Source organism: Erinaceus europaeus, chromosome 3 (assembly GCF_950295315.1).
Source record: "Erinaceus europaeus chromosome 3, mEriEur2.1, whole genome shotgun sequence".
In the NCBI taxonomy this organism is placed as follows: Eukaryota; Metazoa; Chordata; class Mammalia; order Eulipotyphla; family Erinaceidae; genus Erinaceus; species Erinaceus europaeus.
This window is the reverse complement of record NC_080164.1, coordinates 127,198,121-127,217,145: the sequence shown is the minus strand read 5'-3', so window position 1 is coordinate 127,217,145 and position 19,025 is coordinate 127,198,121. Positions and strand designations below refer to the sequence as shown.

Sequence of the window (19,025 nt, the reverse complement as noted above, 5' to 3'; positions counted from 1 at the left end):
GTTTGAACCCCAGCATCACATGGTGGTTATGATAAAGAAGTCTACAAAATTAAGAAAGGCTACAAAGGTAAAAATAAGTAAATTTATGAGTTTAGACTGTAGGATAAACAAACTGTATATGTAAATATTTAATGTGACTTCTAAGTGAGTAACAAAATAACTTTCAATCACTGTTGTATTACAAATTACTAGGAATTACCTAAGTAAGAAAGAAAAAGATTTACTTAATAAGTCACATTGTAACTTACTGTTGCTATTTTGGCGTTGAGAAAGTTCTCCTTTTCTTCATCTACTTTAATTTCTTGTCCAGTTTTAAATAATTCAAGCATTTTTGGAATGTCACGTCCAATAGAATCTGTTTTGAAATATTAAAAATCTAGAGTTATCACTATATCTATTATGAGTAGCAAAAGTCACTGATTAAAAAGAAACATTCATCTCATGTTGAAAGATCAGATAAGTTATGGCAGACAGAGTTCACGTTCATGTTCATGTCATGAGCCTCTCTCCTTGAGTACAGATGGTGCCTGGAACTTGTGCTGACCGAGGAGACAGGGTGATTATGTACACGTGGTTCAGTACATGGCATAAAGCTGTAATGGACTCTTCCCACTACTGATAGATTTAGGAAGCAAGCTAACAGATGGAGAGGCCTTAGTTCAGTAGCCTGTAAAGAATTCAATTCTGTCAAAAGGCAAATGAGCCTGAAAGGGAATCTTTGCCCAAGTCAAGTTTGAAATGAGAGCACAGTCCCCAGCCAACACCATGTGGGAGCTATACGACCCTGAAGTAGAGAATCCAGGTGAACAGTACACACACTCCTGACACAGAAATTGCATTCAAAGGTGTATGCTGTCCTCTGGGTGCAGACAGACAGAGCAAAGGGCTCTCAAGCATGAGGTCCTGAGTTCAATTCTAAGACAGCACATGCACCAGAGTGATGCCTGGCTCTTTCTCTTTCCTATCAGTGATGCTGTTTATTTATAGAGTTGGAAATATTAAATATGTAGGTTTGGTTATTTTTGACAGCATATGATTTAATTTATGTTCCAAAACATAAATTGTCAGTTTTACTTAAGAATAACCTTAAGGAGATAGCAAAAAAAAAAAAACAAGCATTCTTAGTAAATTTCAAACACTGAGGAATTCTGTATGAAGAAATAGAAAATAAACATAAAACTGTGCAGTGCCACAGTCAGCACAACAGTTGTTTTGGGGAAAAGCACTTGCACAATTGAGTTAGTAAGTTGATATTTTTAGGCAACACTATTTTTCACATGAAAGAAGAGCTAGCAAACTACCATCATTCAGGCTTAGATATCTGACACACAGTCTCTTGAAAATGCAAGCCTGTCACATGAGAAGAAACAACCAACAGTATGTGTGGTTAATAATAAAATTCAAGTTTCCAAATGAAAATACAAATTTTGGAAATTTGTATTTTCTACAGTGCAGCTTTGCAGTATGTACAGGTATTTTTTTAAGAGTTTGGGGGTGATATTAATGAAATTATTTTATATCAAATAATGAAATGTGTCAAATTATGAAAGACCTACATATCTCAACAAATTAATATCCTCCAAAGCTTTGCGCCACGTGTGCTTAACTCGCTGCACTGCCACCCAGCTCCCTTAGAAGATCTCTACATACCATATATTACAAGAGGCTAATAATCAAAACATATAAAGAGTTTACCAAACTCAGTAAAAATAACACAAAAGGCCGCATCCAAAAATGGGGAGAGGATTATGATTAGAATATTCACCAAAGAGATCCAAAAGGACAATGAAAAAATGCTCCAAGTCATTGACTGTCAGAGAAATGAAAATAAAGACAACAATGAGATACCACTTCACTCCTGTGAGAATGTCATACATCAGAAAAGATAGCAACAACAAATGCTGAAGAGGTTGTGGGGTCAAAAGAAGCCTCCTGTACTGCTGGTGGGAATGTAAATTGGTCCAACCCCTGTGGAGAGCAGTCTGGAGAATGCTCAGAAGGTTAGAAGAGGACCTACCCTATGATCCTGCAATTCCTCTCGTGGGGATGTATCCTAAGGAAGCAAGCATAGCCATCAAAAAGATTTGTGGATCTCTATGTTCACAGCAGCACAATTTGTAATAGCCAAAACCTGGAGGCAACTCAGGTGTCCAACAACAGATGAATGGCTGAGTAAGTTGTGGTCTATATACACAATGGAATACTACTCAGCTATTAAAAATGGTGAATTCATCTCATCTTCATCTCATCTTGGATGGAACTTGAAAGTATCATGTTAAGTGAGATAAGTCAAAAACAGAAGGGATGATCTCACTCAGACAAAAATTGAAAACTAAGAACAGAAGAGAAAACACAAAGCATAATTTGGAGTGGAGTTGGTGTATTGCACTAAAGTAAAAGACTCTGGGGTTGGTGGGGGAAGGGTTCAGGTCCTGGAACATGATGGCAGAGGAGGACCTAATGGGGGCTGAATTGTTATATGGAAAACTGAGAAATGTTACACATGTATCAACTACTGCACTTTACTATTGACCATAAACCATTAATCCCCCAATAAAGAAAGCAAACAAACAAAACTAGCTATAGTGGTTAGGTGGTAGCTCATTCAGCAGAGGTCTGTACATGTTACCATGCATGATGACACCAGTGCAAGCCCCCAACCCCCATCTGCAGGAAGGAAGCTTCACAAGAAATGGAGCAATGCTATGGGTGTCTCTCCCTCTCCTCTTCCCCCTCTATTGAAAAGGAAGTGGGGAAAAGTCACCAGAAATGGTAGAGCCATGCAGGTGCTGAGCCCCAGTGATAACCTGGGGGGGGGAGGGGCAAAAACAAAACAAACCTGGTTATAGGGGTCAGGAAGGTGAGTAGCAAGAATATCTCTAGCTAGATTCAACCCCACGGACGACATGGGTGCACCATAAACAGAAACAGGAAAGTCCATAGATGGTAGGGTAGTATCCTTCCTTTTAAGACCTCCCTCTTTCATAAAAATATAAAGCAAACAGTGGCCCAGATGGCTGCTCAGTGGTAAAATACATGCATGAGGTACTGATAGCACATCTTCAAGCACTGCATAAACAACAAACAACAGGGTGTGGGGGGTGTAAAAAAAAAAAAACCAGCAAAAATGTACTATAAAGTCCCTCATCTTAAAAGAAGTCTTCTTTGGCTTCACTTTTCTTCCATTGGCTACTCAATACTGTTCTTGAAAGCATAAAGTTCTGGAGAAAAAGAAAGGGAAAAAAAAATAGAAGGAAAAGAAAAAAGCCAAAGTTGTCTACCTTTCTATTTCTTCTTCTTCCTATCTCTTCAATCATGTTATCATGATGCCACTGAAAATAATATTGTCAAGTTCATCAATGACATCTACCTTGAAGACACTATATTCATTTCTTAGTGTTCCTCTGATTTGAACTACCAACAGCATGCCACAAAGTATGTCTTTCTTTTCCCTACAATGCTCTCATAGACTTCACTCTCACTAGCTGTTCTGCTTGATTTGGTTGGCTGAGCCACCCTCCCTTAGTTGATTCTCAAGGCTGAATTACTTCAGGTATCAATCATTTGATTTCCCTTTTTCTTGCCATCACACACCTCACTAAGTCCTCTCATTCAGACTTTATAAGCCATTTATCCAAAAACAACCTCTTTCATAAATCTCCAAGCACCTACTTGTTATCTCCACCTAGACAGAGATAAGTAATTAGTCAGGAGTAAACTATGACAAATGCTTGCTGAAAGGATGAACAAACAAGTGACTTCAGGATGTGAGAGCGATCTGGCTGCGACATCTGTCACCCCACTGATCACCAGGGTTGATTCGGCTGATCTGGCTGGCTAGGCAGGTGTCCCCTTCCTCCCTCACCACTCCATGTGTGTCCCTCCCGAAGCTGCGCTCTTGGTCGAAGAGGACGGCCTTCCTCAAATAGACAGTGGAGGGTATATGACAAGTAGCCACGCTCCCCTGCTAGAACCTCCAAACAAGCTCTCAAATGACTTCAGAATATTAAGTCTGATATAGCATATTGTAGTAATAATTGAGTTGAGAAAACAGGCAGTAAGAACAAAAAACAGGAGCCAGGTGGCGGTACACCTGGTTGAGCGCATGTGTTACAGTGCGCAAGGACGCGGGTTGGAGCCCCCATCCCCACCTGTAGAGGGAAAGCTCTGTGAATGGTGAAGCAGTGTTGCAGGTGTCTCTCTGTCTCTCTCCCTCCCTATCTCCCCTTCCCTCTTGATTTCTGGCTGTCTCTATCCAAAAAATAAATGTAATAAAAATTTTTTTTAAAGGAACAAAAAATAGCTCTGCATTAAAACAAACTGAAGCGAATTGTTGATGGAATACTATACATATACATCCTACACAGTCAGAATAAGACACAAGAAAAGAGTGGTAGATTAGACATAGTGGTACAGATTTTTTATTTTCAAGTCAATTTCATCATAAAAAACACAAATCTCCTTCGATTTTACATATTTTTCCTTCCCTCTTCCTCCTTCTCCCCCCCCCAACAAAAGCTGGTAATGTTCATTTGTTTTTCCCTAATGGCCACGCACTTAATGGTCACTTCAGTAACTCATCCTCTCTTTCTGATTCACCCTACCCAGCACTTCTGGTTCCATCTACACACCCAGCACTTCTGGTTCCATCTACACTGAGTCTAAGACTGGGATTTTAGAATCGGGTCTTTTGATAGTTGGCCTTGGTTCACCAACATTGGTTGTACCACTCTGTCCATTTTGCCCTCCTTTCTCCTATGCATTATGTTTCTTCTGTTGTTGGTGCTTGTGGTCCCTTTTCTTTTCTTTCTTCCGTTTCTTTCTCATTCTTTCTTTCTTTCTTCCTCGCTTTTTGTGGTCCCATTACTTCTTTTTTTTACCTCCAGGGTAATTACTGGGGTTTGGTGCCTGTACTACAAATCCACTGCGCCTGGAGGCTATTTTTTCCCTTTTGTTGCTTTTGTTGTCATTGTTGTTGGATAGGACAAAGAAAAATCGAGAGAGGAGGAAAAGACAGAGGGGGAGAGAAAGACAGACACCTGCAGACCTACTTCACCGCTTGTGAAGTGACTCCTCTTCGGGTGGGGAGTCAGGGGCTTGAACTAGGATCCTTACACTGGTCCTTGCGCTTCATGCCATGTGCACTTAACACAATGTGCTACCACCAAGCCCCATGTGGTCCCATTTCTATTTTACCACTGACGACTTCACTTAGAGTTGGAGTTCCTTTGCTTCTTTTCATGTACGACTCCTTTCAGTAATTCTTGCAAGGCAGGGTTGATAGTGGTAAATTCCTTTAGTTTTTGGATGTTTGGGGAGATATTAATTTCTCCTTCAAACTTGAAGGATAATTTGACAGGATAGAGTATTCGTGGCTGGCAATTCTTATCTTTTAATACTGTGAATAATTCTTTCCGCTCCCTTCTTGCCCCTAGGATTTATGATGAGAATCTGATGAAAGCCTGACATTTCTCCCTTTGTATATCTGGCTGTTCCTTTCTCTAGCAGCCTGCTGTTTTTTTTTTTTTTTTTCCCTTGTCCTTAGCATTTTTCTAAGTACTGGTTTCAATGGCCCTACCTGCAAAACGAATAAAATCTAATCTCATGGTATGGCACATAAAGCCCTTTGTAATCTGGCCCACTGCCTAGCACTGTCTAACCCCACTGATGACTACTATCTGATAACAGTTTATGTGCCAATTTTTAAAAAGGTACTTATAATTTCCTAGGCACAACTGGTTCTCTTATATCTTTATGCATGTCAGGAAAAACAAATTCTATTTGTGTTTAAAGTCTCAGCATAGCTAGTATCTTCTTTTTTTTTTTTAGTACTTCTTTATTCCCTTTTGTTGCCCTTGTTTTATTGTTGTAGTTACTATTGTTGTTACTGATGTCATTGATTGTTAGATAGGACAGAGAAAAATGTAGAGATTAGGGGAAGACAGAAAGGTGGAGACAAAGATAGACCTACTTATGAAGCGACTCCTCTGCAGGTGGGAAGCCGGGGGCTCAAACCAGGATCCTTAAGCCGGTCCTTGCACTTTGCACCATTGTGCTTAGTCCGCTGCACTAACTACTGACTCCAAGCTAGTATCTTCTTTATGTTATCTGATTCTACAAAGTAGTCCCTCATTCTTCTAAGTACTTTTATATCCAACTAGTACACCCTGCATTTTAATCAAGCAGATTTTTCTCCTTGCTCTTGCCTCTCAATCTTTAACTCTTTAAAAATGAGTTCGATTCCCGGAAGCACATGTGCCAGAGTGATGTCTGGTTCTTTCTCTCTCCTCCTAGCTTTCTCATTAATAAATAAATATTTTTTTAAAAGAAAGAAAAATGAATAGTGGGCATGAAAGATATTACAGTGGTTCGGCAAAGAGGCTCTCATGGTTGAGGCTCCAAAGTCCCAGGTTTTCAATCCTCCCGCAACACCATAAACCAGAGCTGACAAGTCCTCTGATTTAAAAAGAAAAAAAAAAAAAAAACTCCTTTAGGAGTAGGTAATAATAGAAGTTCATATATTTATGTACTAGTTATGGATCAACATGTACTAAGTTCTTACACACTATATATATGTAAAACAATAAGGGACTAGGCAGTAGCTTACCCAGCATAGTGTTTGCATTACCATGTGCAAACACCCAAGTTCAAGTTCCTATTCCCCACCTGCAGGGGGGAAACTTAACAAGCAGTGAAGCAGTGTTTCAGGTGTTTCTTCTTCCTCTCTGCCTCTCTATCCCTTTTCCTTCCTGAATTTCTCAGTGATGACCCTGGTGGCAGCAAAACAAACACCATACACACAACTTTCAACTGGGCCACTGATGTTCAATATGAGAAATATATAAGAATAAATACTAATGAGTCCAACTTTCTAAACATGTCCCATTCCATGGGCCAGGGTAGATAGCATAATGGTTATGCAAATAGACTCTCATGCTTGAGGCTCCGAAGTCCCAGGTTCAATCCCCCGAACCACCATAAGCCAGAGCTGAGCAGTGCTCTGGTAAAAGAAATAATAATAATAATTAAATAAATTTAAAAAATAAAATAAAATACAATTCAGATACTTACATATTAGCCACAGTACCTACTAGGGGGTTATATGTATAATAAAAATCTGAAACAATTCAGTGAAGATGATTTTCATATTAAAATTATTTTAGTAAATACTAAAAACAGGCTTAGAAATTTAAATCACACCTATATCAGAGAAAAGAATCTCAGGGAACATTTATATTAGGAGGGGAGAAAAGCTAGTTTACAAGCAACACTAATCCAAATTTCTTTCAAGAAAAATTTAAAAGCAAGTTTCAAATGTCTTTTTAAATGAAATATAAGAGCTATATTTAGAAAACAAATCAAACCTGCATTTGATAAAGTACTTGCCTACAGTTATGTAAGCAATTAAGATAAAACAAAGAAAACTGCAGCACTAAACATTCTCCAAAATATGCACATTCAATCCACTCAAGACGGCTACACCCACTTGCACCAGCAAAACAACATGTAAGAGAAAATGGGACACTAATGAGCTCAGCTGCAGGGGTCTGTTTGTTTTTTAATTCTATCCAGTTGCTTAAAATGTAATTTCTATTTTACCCTCAAGTCTTTGGGGAAGCAAATGTTCCAAAACAAGAATCAGAATTAGCTCTGACATTGCATCATACAAGCTTCATTTGTTCTAATGCAAATTTGGTATTTTCTATTTTAACATCTATGGCTGGTTAATCATTTGTCTTCATGTTTAAAGAATGTCAATGTGGCAGAGTTGTCAAACAGAAAATACAGAGGTGGAAAAGAAATGTGAGAGAAGTTGAAATGTCTGTCCATTTCTCAAGATGCTTTGCTAGGCCACTGAGGGCACCCTGCCTGGTAAATAACTATTTCATTTGTTTATTTTTCTCTCTCTTTTTTTTAATTGGGGAATTAATGTTTTACATTCAACAGTAAGTACAATAGTTTGTACATGCATAAATAAAAATAAATATTTTAAAGGGAAATTTCTCATTTTTTTAAATATTTATTTATTCCCTTTTGTTGTCCTTGCTGTTTTATTGTTGTAGTAATTATTGTTGTTGTTATTGATGTCCTCATTGTTGTTGGATAGGACAGAGAGAAATGGAGAGAGGAGGGGAAGACAGAGAAGGGGAGAGAAAGATAGACACCTGCAGACCTGCTTCACCGACTGTGAATCCCACGCCCCTGCAGGTGGGGAGCTGGGGCTCGAACCGGGATCCTTACGCTTGTCCTTGCGCTTCACACCACGTGCGCTTAACTCACTGCGCTACTGCCCGACTCCCAATTTCTCTTGTCTAAAATTGTTTCAAACTAAAAACAATTTCTCCAGCTTTACAATAATAATACTAATTAAGGTCTGGGTTTGAACTCCACCCACCTGAAGGAGGGTCTGCTTCATGAGCAGATCTGCAGGTGTCTGTCTATCTTTCTCTTCCTCTCTCTAGCTCCCCATCCTCTCTTAATTTTTCTCTGTCCTATCTAGTAAATACATAATAGAAAGAAAGGAAGAAACGGCCGCTGGGGGCAGTAGATTCATACTGATAACCCTGGTGGCAATTAAAAAAAAAAATAAGGGCAGGGGTAAATAGCATAATGGTTATACAAACAAACTCCCATGCCTGAGGCTCCAATGTCCCAGGTTCTATCCCCTGTACCACCATAAGCCAGAGCTGAGCAGTGCTCTGGTTAAAAAAAAAAAAAAAAAGTGGTCCAGGAGAAGGTGCAGTGGCTAAGGCACAAGACTCTCAAGCATGAGGTCCTGAGTTCAATCCCCGGCCGCACATTTACCAGAGTAATGTCTGGTTCTTTTTCTCTCTCTTCTATCTTTCTCATTAATAAATAAATAAAATCTTTTTTAAAAATTAATTAATTAATTAAAAGCCAGTTGAATAGACATATTAAGTTTCAACTATATATTTTTTGTGTGTGTGTTTTCTTTTCTTTTTTTTTTTTATTTTTTATTTTTTATTTAAGAAAGGATTAATTAACAAAACCATAGGGTAGGAGGGGTACAACTCCACACAATTCCCACCGCCCAATCTCCATATCCCACCCCCTCCCCCGATAGCTTTCCCATTCTCTATCCCTCTGGGAGCATGGACCCAGGGTCACTGAGGTGAACTATATTTAATAATGTGTGACTTTGATAGTTTAATTATAAACACACTTGAACTATTTTCATAAAATTGAACTACAGTTAATTATTGTTTAACTTTTCAAAATTATGTTTTTTTTAAATAATCAAATTCAGATCTTACTTAGGGAAGAATATAAGCCTGATTCTACAATAACAAATAGTACTGCAAAGGAAATCTCTAATTAAAAACAAACAGGGACTGGAGCGGTAGCGCAGCTGGTTAAGCACATGTGGCACAAAGCACAAGGACCGACTTAGGGATCCCGGTTCTAGCCCCCGGCTCCCCACCTGCAGGGGAGTTGCTTCACAGGCAGTGAACCAGGTCTGCAGGTGTCTTTCTCTCCCCCTCTCTATCTTCCCCTCCTCTCTCCATTTCTCTCTGTCCTATCTAACAACAACGACATCAATAACAACAACAATAATAACTACAACAACAATTTAAAAAAAGCAACAAGGGCAATAAAAGGGAAAATAAATAAATAGAAAAAATTTTCAAAACAAACAAGGAATCTCAATTGAATATCTAATAAGATTATGCTATCAATGCAGACTATCAAAAATAAACGCTTGTACAACAAGAGAACTGGGGTTTATCTGAATTTGTTTAAAGTACAGAACATGATCTGTAATTGTGCCTAGTGTCAGTGATTACCCTGTCTGAAGAATCTTTTAACAAGTTTGTTTAGTTCAATTGGAGTTGAAATTTGAGGACGAATCTACTAAAATAATTTTTTAATTGTTTACACTATAAAATTTATTTTTTATTTATATTTACTTATTTATTTTTCCTTTTGTTGCCCTTTTCTATTGTTGTTGAAATTATTTTGTTATTGATGTCGTCGTTAAGACAGAGAGAAAAAGAGAGGAGCTGAAGACAGAAAGAGGGAGAGAAAGACACCTGCAGACCTGCTTTACCGCGTGTGAAGTGACTCCCCTGCAGGTGGGGAGCCAGGTGCTCCAACCCAGATCCTTACACTTGTGCTTTCGCGTCATATGTGCTTAATCCACTGCGCTACCGCCCCACACTATAAAATTATCTTTTAAACTTTTCTTAAAGTGTCTTTTTTTTAAATCTTTATTTATTTATTGGATAGAGACAGCCAGAAATTGAGATCAGGAAGGGAGATATAGAGGGAGGGAGACAGAGAGACTTGCTTCACCACTCGCAAAGCTTTCCCCCTGTAGGTGGGGACCAGGGGCTTGAACCTGGGTCCTTGGATACTGTAACATGTGCACTCAACCAGGTTTGCCACCACCTGGCCCTTACTATAAAAATTTTGTGGGGCCAAGTAGTGGCACATCTGGTTGACCATACATGTTACCATGAACAAGGACCAGGTGGAAAGCTTCACAAGTGGTGAAATAGTGCTGCAGGTGTCTTTCTGCCTTCTCTTCCTCCCATCTCCCCTTATCTATTTCTGTCTCTAACAAAAAATTTTTTTTATTTTTTAAAATTTTATTCAAAATATCAGTTATCATGGTCCAGGAGGTAGCACAGTGGATAAAGCACTGGAAGTACATGAAATACCACATTCAATCCCCAGCAGGACATGTACCAGAATAATGTCTGGTTCTTTCTCTCCTCCTTTCTCATTAACAAATAAAATCTCAATATAAGTGATCTGGTATCAACAGACACCCAGTGTCACCTGTAGCAAGCTAGGTCTGCAAAAGAAAACAAAACCAACTTATTTTCCCTCACAAATCCATGGCCTGCTTACATGAACAGTATCAATTTGCTAGGCAACATCGCTAGACTTCAAAAATCTCATCATGACTTTTTCCTTTTTTCGAACTTAGGTCATAACTTCCTTGTGCAAAGTTCAATCAGAACTAAGCTCCGTACTGCTAGCTTTAATTCATGCAGAAATACCTTACGAATTCTTCCTAAATTAAGGCTCTGAAGAAATCCTCCATTTAAAACTTCTAAGAGGTGGTTAGGGAGGTAGCACAGTATATAAAGTATATATACTCTTAAGCACGAGGTCCTGAGTTCAATCCCCAGCAGCACATATACCAGAATGATGTCTGATTCTTTCTCTTCTCCTTTCTTATGAATAAGTAAATAAAATCTTAAAAAAAAAAAAACAAAAAAAAAAACTTCTAAGAGATTCCTGCTGAACACAGAATAAAAATACAAGCAGACAGAGGACCTAGTGGGAGTTGTATTGTTATATGGAAAACTGGGAAATGTTATGCATGTACAAACTATTGTATTTACTGTTGAATGTAAAACATTAATTCCCCAATAAAGAAATTAAAAAAAAAATACAAGCAACTCAGGATCTTATAGTCAAGATCCTTTTCTATATGGTATCAGTCTACCCTTGTATAAACATTTCCCAGTATTCTCATTTCAATGTAGGTGTGCCATTGACTACAGCCAAAAAGAACTAAATGGCTTTTCTTGTATGTGTCATGTACTTTCAGACTTACTTCAGTATTTACAATTAATAGTTATTTCAATTTTAATTTATTCCTGCTATTCCACTCATGTAATTATTCAAGGCACATTACTAATACTACCTTTCTCATGATGCCTTCACTCATTTTTCCCACCCACTTGTAAATTCCTCAAATGAACACCTACAGGACCTATATAATACGTTATACTTTTTAACAGTTATGTGTGTAGTGGGTGGGGGGAAGATAGCATAATGGTTATGCAAAGAGATTCTCATGACTGAGGTTCCAAAGTTCCAGGTTCCATCCCTGTACCACTGTAAGTCAGCACTGAGCAGTGCTTTGATAGGAAAAAAAAGAGAAGAGAAAAACAGTTATGTGTAACAATCTTACATTCCTGACTACATTTTATAAGGTAAATATCCACAAAGGGAAAGTTTCTTAAGCGACATACCTACAGAACCATGCATATAGTAAGCACTTATATAATGTTAAATGCTTACATAACGGACTAGGTATATTCTATTGACAAAGAGGTATAAAATAACATTATGACAACACACCTAGTGGGTATATGGCCTCCTCCTTTAGAGCTACAATATCGTCTAAATTTACAGAACAAGCTACAAAATAACTAAGCCTTCAAGTTATATTCTTCCCCCCACACACTTTTTATCTCTCTCACTCTCTTTTTCCTTCTCTGTCTCTGTCTCTCTCTCTCTCTCTTTTTTTTTTTCTTATTTACCAGAGCACTGTTCAGCTCTGGCTTATGCTGGTACAAGGGGATTGAAGCTGGGACCTTGGAGCTTCAGGCACGAGAGCCTCTTTGCATATAAGCATTATGCTCTCTACCCCTGCCCTTTTTTCTTTTTCCCAAATTATATTCTATTGCCAATATTAATGCTAAAGAAGAAAAAATAAAATTAACATGTTCATATACCAGGACATATTTATTCTACATTAGAAATCTTTCTTTCTTTCTTTCTTTCTTTCTTTCTTTTTTCCCTTTTATATTACTGATATTTCACCATTCCAAACTAACTTTTTTAGACAGAAAAAGACAAAGAAGGACAGACATGAAAGCACCAAAGCCTACTCCACTGCAGGGGCTGCCAGCCTTGAACCTGGGTAGCACACATAGCAAAGCATGTGTTCTCTCCAGGCAAGCTATTTGGCCAGTCTAGTAGTTTTGCTTTGTAACTAAACAAGGTTAAGAGGAAAGCTGTTAATAGATATTGAATTTTTTTTTAATTCTCCCTTACTTCGATTAAGCTTAGGAAATCTTCTTTTCAGTTTCTTCCGTAATGGATTAAGTTCCTGCATTATTTCTGGAACAGCAACATAGAAGTCTGGTTGAATTTCATCATCCAAAATCTAAAAATTAGGGAAAAATAGAAAACCTTAGATAGTGTGAAAAGCTTTACTTTTCTGAAAATAAAGTATAATGCAGAAATATCCCTTATAACTTATAAAACAAACATTAAACATTATTTTTTTCAATATATGATTCAATATGAACACATCTACTAATTACTAAACTATCAGAAGTGAAACAGTCTCTAATATTTTCTTTTAAAAACAATCACAATGTTAAAAAAGAAAATTCCATTTCTTAGGTTTAATTCTCCCATGGGAGAATTATAAGACAGAACATAGCACTGGCTCGTATAATCCTACCATGTTGAACTCATCTGTTCACTAAAGCTGACCTTGGTGGTGGGAATGGTGTTAATATACACTCCTATTAACTTATAGTCTTATTAATCACTATTTAGTCAATATGAGAGGGGAAAATAGATTTAATGTCTATAGTTTCTTAAAACATAAGCTTCAGTTCTGAGGATACCTTCAACCTAAGCACTTAAGGTTTCAAATTGGTAAACTGACTTTTAACATTGGGCTTAGATTGATAATGCGTTTCTAAAAATAACTTCTTTTTGAAATATTAAATCACCTATAATCTTAGACCAGGGAAACCAGAAGCAACCGGTCTTGTCAGTATATAAGATATAGTTATTTGTGGTCCGGGGGGTGGCATAGTAATAAAGCTTTGAACTCTCAAGCAGGAGGTCCTAAGTTCGATCCCCGACAGCACATGTGCCAGAGTGATGTCTGGTTATTTCTCTCTCCTATCTTTCTCATAAACAAATAAAATCTTTAAAAAAAAAAAAGATAGTTATTTGTAAATGGCATTAAATGACATAAATCATGGTGGTCTTATATAGTACAGTAAATCCTAACCATATAATTTTCAAAGTAAAAAAAAAAAAATTTTCAAAGTAAACCAAGTTCCCAAATAACTTGGTTATAATAATAACCTGTTGCCTTCTAAGACAACTCTAAGACAGTAACTCTAAGACAGTAAAGAACCTCCCTCATTCCCTATCAACCCCGTATTTCTCCCAGTCCTGGAACCTCCAGGGCTTTGCTCATTTTTCCATCATGCTACTCTTGATCCATACCATTTAATACTGCATCTTCTGATCTTAATCAAATCAATGCAACCAGCACCCCCTCAACATGTTTCACTGGGAACTGTGTCCACAGACAATAGGCCTAGGATGACAACCCTCCAGCTTCATTACTCTGATGAGACCTTCCTTAGCTCACAGGACTCCTTAGTTCCAGTTCAGGTGGCACACTTCCTAACAAAGCTACAGAGTCTAAACATAAGACCAGAGCGCAAGAGGTAGGGCACGTGTACGGGTATCCACAAGTTAGAGGAAAATATATACCTTAAAGTAAAAGTGTGCAATCATCTGCAGTGAATAAGTGCTGCAAGCAAGTAGAAAGACCCAAAAAGACACCATAAAGTGGGAGTCGGGCTGTAGTGCAGCGGGTTAAGTGCAGGTGGCACAAAGCACAAGGACCAGCAGAAGGATCCCGGTTCGAGCCCTGGCTCCCCACCTGCAGGGGAGTCGCTTCACAAGTGGTGAAGCAGTTCTGCAGGTGTCTTTCTCTCGCCCTCCTCTCTCCATTTCTCTCTGTCCTATCCAACAACAATGACAATAATAATTACTACAACAATAAAACAACAAGGGCAACAAAAGGGAATAAAAAAATAAATATTAAAAAAAAAAGACACCATAAAGTACCTAATCAAATACTTTCTATTTAGACCTAGATACCCTCCTCACCTACTTCCTATTTCACTTCCCTCAATCACTCTAAGTCTAACTCTGTAAGATAAAGTAAGGTCTACAAAAGCTGGATAAGGGCAAGAAACTGGCACACAATGGCCCTTTTAGTCACTACCAGGCCACCCCACCATGAGGGGCCATAGTCAGGTAATCCCAGGATTCCCACATAGATATGATGGGCCTAAATCTCTAACAGACCCCACACCTATGGACATCTAATCTTTGACAAAGGGGCCCAGACTATTACATGGGGAAAGCAGAGTCTCTTCAACAAATGGTGTTGGAAACAATGGGTTGAAACATGCAGAAGAATGAAGCTGAATCACTGTATTTCACCAAATACAAAAGTAAATTCCAAGTGGATCAAGGACTTGGATGTTAGACCAGAAACTATCAGATACTTAGAGGAAAATATTGGCAGAACTTTTTTCCGCATAAATTTTAAAGACATTTTCAATGAAACGAATCCAATTACAAGGAAGACTAAGGCAAGTATAAACCTATGGGACTACATCAAATTAAAAAGCTTCTTCACAGCAAAAGAAACCACTACCCAAATCAAGAGACCCCTCACAGAATGGGAGAAGATCTTTACATGCCATACATCAGATAAGAGTTTAATAACCAACATATATAAAGAGCTTACCAGACTCAACAACAAGACAACAAATAACCCCATCCAAAAATGGGGGGAGGAATTGGACAGAATATTCACCACAGAAGAGATCCAAAAGGCCGAGAAACACATGAAAAAATGCTCCAAGTCTCTGATTGTCAGAGAAATGCAAATCAAGACAACAATGAGATATCACTTCACTCCTGTGAGAATGTCACACATCAGAAAAGGTAACAGCAGCAAATGCTGGAGAGGGTGTGGGGTCAAAGGAACCCTCCTGCACTGCTGGTGGGAATGTCAATTGGTCCAACCTCTGTGGAGAACAGTCTGGAGAACTCTCAGAAGGCTAGAAATGGACCTACCCTATGACCCTGCAATTCCCCTCCTGGGGATATATCCTAAGGAACCCAACACATCCATCCAAAAAGATCTGTGTACACATATGTTCTTGGCAGCACAATTTGTAATAGCCAAAACCTGGAAGCAACCCAGGTGTCCAACAACAGATGAGTGGCTGACCAAATTGTGGTATATATACACAATGGAATACTACTCAGCTGTAAAAAATGGTGACTTCACCGTTTTCAGCCGATCTTGGATGGACCTTGAAAAAATCATGTTGAGTGAAATAAGTCAGAAACAGAAGGATGAATACGGGATGATCTCACTCTCAGGCCGAAGTTGAAAAACAAGATTAGAAAAGAAAACACAAGTCGAACCTGAAATGGAATTGGAGTATTACACCAAAGTAAAAGACTCTGGGGTGGGTGGGTGGGTGGGGAGAATACAGGTCCATGAAAAATGATGAATGAAATAGTGGGGGTTGTATTGCTAAATGGGAATCTGGGGAATGTTATGCATGTAAAAAAAAAAAGAAGTAGAAACGCAAAGCAGAAATTGACTGAGTTTGGAGTATGGCACCAAAGTAAGAAAGCAGAAGTATACTAGAGTTTGCAGTGAGTACCTCCCTAATACTTCCTCTCCACTTTTCCAAGCTTTGGGTCCATGATTGCTCAACAATTTGTTTGGCTTTGTATGTTAACTCTCTTTTTAGTCACCAGGTTCCAGGTGTCATCAGGACGCCGGCCAGACTTCCCTGGATTGAAGACACCACCAATGTGTCCTGGAGCTCAGCTTCCCCAGAGACCCATCCTACTAGGGAAAGAGAGAGGCAGACTGGGAGTATGGACCGACCAGTCAACACCCATGTTCAGCGAGGAAGCAATTACAGAAGCCAGACCTTCTACCTTCTGCAACCCTCAATGACCCTGGGTCCATGCTCCCAGAGGGATAAAAAATGGGAAAGCTATCGGGGGAGGGGGTGGGATATGGAGATTGGGTGGTGGGAATTGTGTGGAGTTGTACCCCTCCTACCCTATGGTTTTGTTAATTAATCCTTTCTTAAATAAAAAATAAAAATAAAAATAAATAAATAAATAAATCTCTAACAGATCCTTCTCTCCATCAATGGTCATCTCCATCAGGAATAACATCATAAACCCTTTTGTTGTAGAACAATGGCGAAAAACTGCCCCACTCTCTGAAGGGAGGCTGGCTCAACATACTCTGCAGGTGGGGAGCGAAGGGGGGGGGCTAGAACCAGGATCTCAACACATTTTTTTAATTATCTTAATTTATTTATTGGCTAGAGACAGCCAGAAATTGAGAGGAAGGGGGAAATAGAGAAGGAGATAGAGAGACAGCTGCAACACTGCCTCACCACTCACAAAGCTTTCCCCCTGCAGATGGGGACCAGGGACTCAAACCTGGGTCCTTGTGCACTGTGCGCACTCAACCAGGTGAACCATCACCCGGCGCCTTACCATCTACTTAAAAAATAAATGTTACTGTTTTCAACAGATTCTCATATCATTTTTTGATGCATAATTATTTGGGTTTTTATAGTTTTTTTAATTGTCTATATGTATTTATTTTCCCTTTCGTTGCCCTTGTTTTTTATTGTTGTTGTAGTTATTACTGTTGTTATTGATGTCATCATTGTTGGACAGGACAGAGAGAAATGGAGAGAGATGGGGAAGACAGAGAGGGGAAAAGAAAGATAGACACCTGCAGACCTGCTTTACCACCTGTGAAGTGACCCCCCCTGCAGGTGGGGAGCAGGGGCTCAGAATAGGGATCTTTAAGCTGGTCCTTGAGCTTGGCACCACGTGCGCTTAACTGCTGGCCTACCAACTGACGCCCTATGCATAAATATTTGTTAGGCTATTTTAAACTAACCCAGGCAGGTGGGAATTATGAGTACCAAAAGTTCTATATTACAGAGGTGAAATACTATCATTTGTGATCTAATAAAATTAATCATACTTTTCTTCCCCCTAAAGCACTACTTAGCTGTGATTTATGGTGGTGCTGGGGATTAAACCTGGGATCTTTAGCAAGAAAGTTTTTTGCATAACTATTATGCTATCTCCAAAGCCCATCATACTTTTCTAAGAAGGCAGGATGGCTTTTCTTTAAAATATGAATAGAGATGTCCAGTATAGTACTTTTGGATCTCAACTTAAATCTAACATTCAAAACCCAGTATTATTCTTTTTAAAAAATTGTTCTTATTATCTTTATTTATTGGATAGAGGCAGTGAGAAATTGAGAGGGTAGGGGAGGGAGAGAGGGAGAGAGACAGAGAGACACCTGTACCACTGCTTTACCACTTGCAAAGCTTCCCCCCTGCAGGTGGGGACTGGGGGCTCAAACCTGTGTCCTTGTGAACTGTAACTAGTGTACCCAATCAGGTGCATCACTGCACAAGCCCAACAGTATTATTCTTTCAAGTCTAGCCACAAAACTCACAAATATACCAGCAGAGAAAAAAAGTCACAACATAAATCAAGCATAATTCACATCAGACAATCTAAACAGTTTGCTTTATTTTTTTTCTTTTTCTTTTCTTTTACTGTCACTAGGGTTATTGCTAGGGCTCAGTGTCTGCATGATGCAGACATGATGCACTGCTCCCAGATGCCATTTTTCCTTTAAAACAAAAAATTTTTTTAAGACAGATAAAATTGAGAGGGGAGGGGGATAGAGAGGGAAAGAAAGAGAAACATCTACAGAACTGATTCACCACTCATGGTGCTTTCCCCCTGCAGGTGGGGAGCAGGGGCTCAAACCCAGGTCTTCATGCATAGTAATGTGTATGCTTAACTGGGTGTGCAACCCCCCAACCCTCAACAGCTTGCTTTTTGAGGCTCAAAAGTAGTAACATTCTCCTCTATTTTATAAAGCTCTACTATTTACCAAAGGATATGAGCAAAAATGGCTATGTTCCAAAAGTAATATATCAATGCATAGCAAAGATTAACAGAACAATTTCTGTAACTAATGAACACGAAAACAGCACTGTACCTTTTGAACCAGATCAGCTCCTCCTGCAAATGCAGCTCCATTTTCTTCTGCTATTTTGATCTCTGATGCATTCTATCAAATACAACAGGTTGAACATTAGTCTTCATACAAATTTAGTCTGCTTTCAAGTAGTTTGCCATAAATAATACCATTCAGGAAAGAAATCATAGTTTTTAACTTTTAATTAAAAATTCATATATATTTTCAATCAGATAAGTCAGAAATACTGAATTTCACAAAAGGTTTAGTTTGCACATGACTAAGTTGTATCTTGACTAACAAGTGAGGAAATACATCAAAATGACATATTAGGGAAACTAACTGTTTTCAGCAAATATCCCAAACT

The 19,025-nt window shown here is 38.6% G+C and overlaps 1 protein-coding gene across 2 annotated transcripts in view; it reads right to left on the bottom strand.

Annotated features, from left to right (window-relative positions):
- The window catches only part of MRPL1 (mitochondrial ribosomal protein L1), a 71,713-nt gene that overhangs the window by 16,762 nt on the left and 35,926 nt on the right, over window positions 1-19,025 (bottom strand). For both annotated transcript variants that reach the window (XM_007519830.3, XM_060187913.1), the window contains 3 exons: window positions 18,680-18,751; window positions 12,820-12,931; window positions 249-355 (listed from right to left, as the gene is read on the bottom strand). In XM_007519830.3, coding sequence (XP_007519892.1) covers window positions 249-355; window positions 12,820-12,931; window positions 18,680-18,751 — 291 coding nt within the window. The remainder of the gene's footprint in view (window positions 1-248; window positions 356-12,819; window positions 12,932-18,679; window positions 18,752-19,025) is intronic.